The 8314-nt window shown below is 45.0% G+C and overlaps 1 protein-coding gene across 1 annotated transcript; it reads left to right on the top strand.

The window, feature by feature from the left end:
• Positions 1-2397: 2397 nt before the first annotated feature.
• LOC117765812 (somatostatin receptor type 2-like) lies at positions 2398-8009 on the top strand. Its single transcript, XM_034592324.1, has 2 exons — positions 2398-2752; positions 4196-8009. The coding sequence occupies exon 2, from the start codon at positions 4241-4243 to the stop codon at positions 5351-5353; it is 1113 nt and encodes a 370-aa protein (XP_034448215.1). The 5' UTR covers positions 2398-2752; positions 4196-4240; the 3' UTR covers positions 5354-8009.
• The last annotated feature ends 305 nt before the right edge of the window (positions 8010-8314 follow it).

Below are 8314 nucleotides of genomic sequence, written 5' to 3'. Positions count from 1 at the left end.
TAACAGTAAGAAATAAGGATAACGAAACAGCCTCTGGTCGACATGGAGTCACAGCAGGGCTGAACAGTCAGTGACACCCTGTGAGTTCACTATAGAAATGTTCCCATATCTTTTGTCCTTCCCGATTCAGGCACCTGGACTTTTATTATTCTCCTATACCAATGCATTTAAACTAAAATAACATTTCTAACTTGTTTTAACAGCTACGCTACTGAACCTGTTATTGCTACCATTGTTTTCTGGCCTGGCTCAGGTTGAACAAATACTTACAGAGAATGAATGACATGGAACTTATTGTATTGTCCATTTTGACAGTCTTAAAGTGAAAAAAGACACAAATAAATCAACACAACACTGTGGCATCCCTCCAAACTGAAGTTGCCGACATTTTAGTTAACTCTGGCTAACGCTGAACTAACAGAAATCCCTTCTTCTGTCAGTGCAATATAGTGCAAGTGCCATTTTGGAGCCACGAAGAAGAAGTGAAGAAGTCCAAAGCAGCAGTTGCGCTCCAATGTACTCGCCAAGGACCCACCCGGGAATTTTCTGCAGTATCAGAGGTATTTGTGATGCTGGTATTGGAATCACAACATCTCTCATTCAACAATTAGAGATGAATCAACAAATCACAGGATATTTATTATTACACACAATTATTTGTCGTTCTGTTTTGTGATTTGCCATTTTGAAATGCACTTCGGGGCATCCTATTGGCTCATTTACATCGAGGCTTCACTTCCTGACTACTCTGGAGTTTGCATGAGCAGCAGACTCCACGGAGAGATGCGATTTCCAGCCTGATGAAAACATCAGTGCTGCTGGCGTGAGGGTTGAAAATGTTCTGGACCAGTGAGCTCAAACACACAAACACACAAACACACACACGTAGAGCCGCACTTTGCATTTCAACAGCGTTTAACTTACACATGTGAGTCATGACATTCACACGCTGCAAAACCGGGAATATCTGCGGTCACGGGTTGCAGCTCTATCAAGTTGTAATTAAATAAACCAATATTGAACACATTACTTGTGAAATTGAAGCCATGATTGAAGGTTACAGAGGAGGATGTGTTGAGTGCATATTCACTGCAGGTCAAGAAGCAGAGAGCAAGACGTGGGGGGGGCATGAGGCCTGTGGAGGAAGACCTGGCACATCCACCTTTATGCAGCTGGAGAGAAACTGAACCGTCAAATCAACCAGTGCTTTTTTAAATATAATTTCCCTGGTGTTCATCCGCTTGCAGGTTATTGGATGGTTTCCTTGTTGCTGTTGAAACTCTTGGAGGAAATAAAAAACTATTCCAGCTCAAGAAGAGACACGCCCTGTCCCACATGAATACAACCATTAATTTCATCTGCTTTAACACATCAATATATCTAAATGGAGAGACAGGGAATTTATCTGATGACTCACTCACCGAAAGTAAACTGAGTGGTGTCTGGTAGAAGCTCAGGTGTTGGACAACATGGACGTTGCCAGGTTGGACTTAATCATGATCATCTGTCTGGAGGAAATCGGGAGCTCTTGATTTGAGGACAGTTGTCCCACGTGGAGAGACCTTCGTGTAAATCGAAGATAACACCCTCCAAAACTTTTTATAAACCTGCGCGTCATTCAAGACAAACCACGCTGCTGTGATTGAGGGGGGGGCGGATTTTCACGGCGCGTAATTTGAGAGTCGCTCTGCGTCTTTTGAGCTCAGTGCTGCCTCCGATGGCTGGAGGCAAATTAAAAAAGGGATGTTCCACCGGCAACACAGCTTCTCGCCACTGGAGGCATTGGTGGATTTCGGAATTATTTGACCACCCCGAAGATATCTCAACTGAATTTTTTTTTTTTTTTTAAAGGTAGAGAACTATAGAAATACCTTTGTTCCCTGTCAGTAAATGGACCAACCTGAGGGGTGTGCTGTGCGTAAAAATGTCGTTAATTTGTTAAGTTCGACAAGTTGTTCATATTTTGAACGTTGACACATTTTGCAAGACCAGTTTGTTAAAGGGGGGAGACATGGGAACATGAGGAGGGTTTTAAAACAGAGTGAAACACAGAGAACCAAGAGGTTAAAAGCACGGAACAAGCTTTGCGCACGAATTACGCGAATGTTCCCTGAGACTACATGTAGCATATAGAGCTCTGTCTTCACTAATTTAGTTAATTTGCTGTGGTGGTTTGAATTTACCACCTAGAAATGAGCTGTTGACTCCATTTGCACACTATCAAAATGTGTCGGTGCCTTTCTTCATCAGGCTGCCACAGCGCGCGTTATACATCAGGGTGCCACACAGCAAAGGGCACGTTCCGCGAGAATCCACTCAGTCCTACAGATGGAGTGGATCTGTATCACACAGTCTCTCTCTCTCTCTCTCTCTCTCTCTCTCTCTCTCTCTCTCTCTCTCGCATGAGGGGGGTGAGTGTGACGGTGCGGCACCTCCTCGGCGTCATGTGAGTCCCTCCACATCCATGCGCGCGCTCCCCAGCTGGAGACGGTCTCAGACGCGCATCACGCCGCCAGCGCGTTGTTGCAGCTTCATCTCGAGTCCAGTCGGAGGCGGTTGTATATGTGTTCACTTGTGCGTTTCGTCCTCGTCGCGCGTAACGCAGACCACACTGTGGGATTATCCACGTTGCAGAGAGCTCCTGCACTCCGGCGAGAAAAAGAACTTGAGGAATATTTTTTAAGATGGAAAAGGCGAATCTCCCCTGAACACTGAAATACTGAAATTCTACAGCGAGAGAACAACTGAGCAGGTAAGTGGACACTTTGGTTGTGAGTGGTTAATGGTCATGGAAACAACGCAATGCATGAACAGGTTAATGTGATAACTGTCCATTTAAACAGTTATACCCCTGTGTCCCATTGTTTTAATGTTATCCAGTAACACGATGATGTTCTTGCATATGTGTTGTAACAGACCATTTCATAAAAGCACAAATCTTCATCTGGATTTTTGAGAGAGAGAGTTTACCAACATTGGAATTTCTGACTCGACCTCAATTCTCACTTTATTTTCCACAGGCTGGATTTGCACGAGTAGCTGTGAGCACGTGATGATTTATTCAGATGCATATCCATCCTCTTTCCCTTTTGCAGCTAAAAGCAAAAGTTAGAGCAGATTTCATGGCCTTGAGCTCCCAGCAGGGGAGGGAAAAAAGACCCACAGGAAATAAATAAGTTAAAGTAGGCACTTTATTGAAATAGTTTTCCACCAGTTGTCCTGATGGGAAACTAAATTTAAGCTTTCTTTTTTTACTGTGCTGGCTCTTTGGTTTTTAATATAGCGAGGATACCTCACCCCTACAGACATTGATCAGTGATTTCTAATATATTCTATTTATGGTTCACCCCAGCAACTGAAAAGAGGGCATCAGAATGTGTGTCTTGTTTAGTTTCTGTGGGAATGATCCTCTCTGTGCGTGTTGATCTTATGCAGACAAGCATCTCCCAATGTGTCTCCTACTGTTACATTATGCAATATTCTGTCCATCCAACTGACTCACACAGCCAGCAGCTGCCACCGAGTTCAGACCTTTACTAACGTTTAGCTGCTCACCAGAGGCAGGACTTCAGGCCGTGTCGTTCCAGTGCTGCTGCCGGGTGAGAATGATAAAGTAGCATAATAAACCTCTTATGTTATTGGCACCAAACTAAGTTGTCAGACCGTGTTTGCCTCCCCTGCACTGGCAATGACAAGCACTTCAATCTGACTGCGGCGAGGCAAGTACAGTGATTGCCCCTCATTCAATTACTCAGGCTGGGATTAATTTACATCCGTGCCCACCCCCTAATAAAGTGTCAAAAAACGTGTCAGCAAGGAATTCTGTGCAACCATTCACAGCTGATCGTTTAGCAGCATGTGAAGGGCAAGCAATTCCCCCGGGGAGAGCGTATGACTGTGGGGTGTAGTGTGATTTCCCTCGGCAGCAGCGTCAGGCTGAATAAACACATGGGGAAGGTTCGGCCTCAGGGAGAAATCACTGCCTTCGATCCTTCTTTTTTTTTACACGTGCTATCAATCACGCCTGTTCTCAAGAGAGACGATCGAGATGTGAAAATCTATCAAATCCACATAGGAAATGTTTTCCATAAGAAAAGCTGTTGTTTATGACGTCACTGTCAGGATTATACAAAATCACTGGGGTCATTTTAAAGTATTTTACACTGTGACTGACAGCAGGTCTTCATGTTTGCAGGTGGGATGCCATAACCGGTGTGAGAGGGAGAGAGACTGAGGAACCATGGACTCCTTGATCTTTGCGTCATCCCCCCCCAACCTGTCGGACCACCTCATGTACGACAGCTTCCTGCAGGGGAACGAGTCTGAGCTCCACGGGAACTACTCAGACCCCAGCTTCAACCAAATCAGCACGGTGATCATCACCTGCATGTACTTTATGGTTTGCACCGTGGGGCTCTGCGGAAACGCCCTCGTCATCTACGTCATCCTGCGCTACGCCAAGATGAAGACGGTCACCAACATCTACATCCTCAACCTGGCGGTGGCCGACGTGCTCTTCATGCTGGGCCTGCCGTTCATCGCCATCCAGTTGGCGCTCGTCCACTGGCCCTTCGGTCCCGTGCTCTGCCGGGTGGTGATGACCCTGGACTCCCTGAATCAGTTCACGTCCATCTTCTGCCTGATGGTGATGAGCATCGACCGCTACCTGGCGGTGGTGCATCCCATTAAGTCCACGAAGTGGCGCAAACCTCGCATGGCCAAGACAATCAACCTAGCAGTGTGGGGGGTGTCGCTGATTGTTAACATTCCCATCGTCATCTACAGCGGCGTCATCACCAAGCACAACGGCTGCTTCTGCACCATCGTGTGGCCCGAGCCTCAAGAGGCCTACTACACAGCCTTCATGTTCTACACCTTCATCCTGGGCTTCTTCCTGCCGCTCATGGTCATCTGCCTCTGCTACCTGTTCATCATCATCAAGGTGAAGTCGTCAGGGATCCGCGTGGGCTCCTCCAAGAGGAAGCGCTCAGAGAGGAAGGTGACCCGCATGGTGTCCATCGTGGTGGCGGTGTTCGTCTTCTGCTGGCTGCCTTTCTACATCTTCAACGTCACCTCGGTGACGGGCACCATCAGCACCACGCCCATCCTGCGGAGCACTTTTGCTTTTGTGGTGGTGCTAGGATACGCCAACAGCTGCGCCAACCCCATCCTCTACGCGTTCCTCTCGGAGAACTTCAAGAAAAGTTTCCAGAATGTGCTCTGCCTTAAGAAGGTGGGGGGGCTGGACGAGGTCGATCGCAGCGACAGCCGGCAGGACAAATCTCGCATGATGAACGACCCGACGGAGACGCAAAGCACGCTGCTGAACGGCGACCTGCAGACCAGCATCTGAGAGGAAGGACACACGCAGACAGCCCTCTCTCTCTCTGTGTGGAAGTGGAAACAGTCTCTCTAAGATCACATCAGAGGGGACGTTATTAAATATTAAACGTAGAGTTGAGAGGGGAACTCATCACTTATCAAGGAGGGAAAGCAGGAACACAACTCAACAAACTCAAAAAGATACTTTCGTACTGGACTGCTTCTCCATCTGCCTTTAGCTGATAGAGACGTTGTTGGGTTTCGTTGGCGCTACACAAATCCATTCTAACACAATCAGTGTTCATACAAATGTTTGCTCTGGGCTGCAAATGAAATGAAAAGGAATTCCGGTTGACTGTTCCTCCGCAGTGTATTGACTGTCGGGTAGAAGGTAAATGGTCCCTCGGGTGACATGGATTTTCCCCCCGGAGATCCAGGATTAACAGTTCACAGCAGACGGTCTCTGCCAAGTCTCACAAGTGTTGTGTTGTGTAGAAATATCAACGCATCAGTGTGTTTGTGTAAAACAACATGAGGATGATAAACCTGTTGACGGTGTCACTCCACTACTTGTCTCATCTACAGCTCGGTGGTACGATTGTAAATAACTGTAAAAAGAAAGTGGACGAAGACATAAAACACAAAGTCAGAGGGGGGTTTTTTTGTATTTACTTTTCAAACTCTTGTAAATAAGTAATGATGTTTCCAGACCAATGAATGTCGAGTGTCATTGATTCTCATCAGGAGTCGCTTTTTCTTCCTAATTCGTGTGAGCAGTTTAATCGTGTTAAACGTGAAATGTGAATATCAGTGTTGAGTGAGTTTACAGATATTTAGTGCTGTGCCATTCCCCCCCTGTTTATTTCTGTGTGAATAATTTATGTCAAATCAATTGTTGCCGGCTCGGTCAATCGACAAAGCCAGCCTCTAACCAAAGTGCTGCTAAGATGTACAGAAGATACAATGTGGTATAAATATTCTTGTTTGTGACTCATGTTGGTGACTGTTCTTTACCACGGCTCATTTACCATTTATTTATAGATATGGTGTAATATATTTAACGTTTCAGCCTTTGTTACTGATCTTAATCAGAAATGCAGCATCTCATAATTCTACACTATTCAGTCTAAATGCTGAGGAGTCGCTCAGCTCCATGTTCTTATGTCATCTGAGAGCGTACAACCCTGTGACGGCCAGATCTCCCCAGGGCTGTGGTGTATGTCAAAGGTCACAGGTCACAGGTCACCGGATGACGGATCTGCCTGTGTTTTGAGTTATCACAAGAGGATGCACACTGTCCCCAAAGTAGTGAAGGACTGAGGGAGAGTTTTCCATTCTTCAGTTTGTTTTTTGTTTCCGTTCCCCTCCTCTCGTCTGCGGTCCGTGACGTCAGCAGGCTGAGGGTTAATCCGTGTCTTCGCTGTGTTGTGACTTTTTCGATTTCCCCTCCACAGAGTACGGCGGACTTTGCTCTCCCCCTTACCGCCTCCTCCCAGAGAGAGCTGCTGCTGCTCAACACTCTGTATTCCGACACTGACCCGTCCTCTTCTTATAATCCGTGGCATTTGCGAGGCCTCAGTTCCGAGGTGTCTGAGAGACGTGAATTTGTGAAGGGCTCGAACACTTAGCCTTGAAAGGCTCTGGTGTTCTTTTATCACCTCATCATCAGTATCAGTATTGCTGTGCTGCTCCGCGAGTCCACAGCTCCTCCTGTGACTCACTGTGTGTTGCTGTTGTCTCATTACTATGTGTCATTAAGAGTTATTGAAATTTAACCCTATGTGTGTTCTTGTTTTTATCACCTCTTAAGGACATTTTCCAGCATTGACTCAGACTTTGTCAGGACCAGTAAACCTCACAGGGACCAAATCCTGGTCCTCAAAAGACAAAAAATGTTTTTCTGAGGTCCTGATTAAGTTTAGGTGGTAAGATGAGAATTGTGGTTAAGTTAATGCTGGGGTTCTGGATTAATTTGTTATGGTTAATGGATAAAGATTTGGTTAGGCTGTCCACAATGAATAGAAGTCAATGCAAAGTCCCCATTATGGTTAACTGCGCAAACCTGTACAAAACAGTGCGTGTGTGTGTGTGTGTGTGTGTGTGTGTGTATTGACGCCATCCATGATGAATGGAAACTCCATATATCCAGTTTCTGTGTGTGCAGTGCTGCTGAATTTGTCCAGTAACAGCTTATTAGCACAGAAAGACACGACACACCTCTAGTGTCCGATATCTCCATGGCAACAGCGACTCCGAGTGTCGGTCCCGTGGTTAAATTCATCAGCATAATGATAATAGAGCGACGACTCTGGGCATGAATTTTGAATGTAGACATTGTTCAGACGACTGAAAAACAACACAACAAAATAAAGAGCAGCATCCAGCAGCAGGCCAAGAAACCAGACTCCCTCAGTGTCATTAACCCGGTATATATATTATATTATAGTTTGTGTTTGTGTGCATTAGGAATCAAACATCCTGCTTTATGTGTTTTTGTAGAAGATATGAAAGAAAACTCGCCTGTGACATTGTTTACTGTTATTGAATATGGACATGTATAAGTTGTGCAATGTCATCCAGCTGTTTGAAAGTTTCTGTCTGCATCATTCTGGCAGAGACAAAGCTTACAGTTTATTTTTCATCGATGCATTTTTTTGAAGACTACAAGATTTTCTACTGTGTATTGGTGTAATAGTTCAATGTGAGTTTTTTATTATAAGCTTTTATTTTCAGGCTAAAAGGATTTTGTGTTTTTGGGGGAAAAAATTCAAGCATCATTTAAAGTTGTAGTGTTTGTGTATAAAATTGTATGTATGTTTTTGTTCTGTTGAATAAGACTGAAACACCAGGTTTGACGGACCAGAGATTGTGTGGAGCCGTGTTGAAACTAAATAAAGAATACAAAGCATTACGCAAATACTCTTTTGGTGCAATGCAATCGTATATTAGTTAGCTATCAAATATTAAAATTAAAACCAAATTATTTTAATGA

The sequence above is a fragment of the Hippoglossus hippoglossus genome, chromosome 8 (genome assembly GCF_009819705.1).
Source record: "Hippoglossus hippoglossus isolate fHipHip1 chromosome 8, fHipHip1.pri, whole genome shotgun sequence".
In the NCBI taxonomy this organism is placed as follows: domain Eukaryota; kingdom Metazoa; phylum Chordata; class Actinopteri; order Pleuronectiformes; family Pleuronectidae; genus Hippoglossus; species Hippoglossus hippoglossus.
Note: the sequence above shows the minus strand (reverse complement) of the source record. Positions and strands in the feature narration are given on the sequence as shown.

Coding starts and splice junctions, on each gene's coding strand:
- LOC117765812 (XM_034592324.1), top strand. CDS start 4,241: ATGGACTCCTTGATCTTTGCGTCATCCCCCCCCAACCTGTCGGACCAC.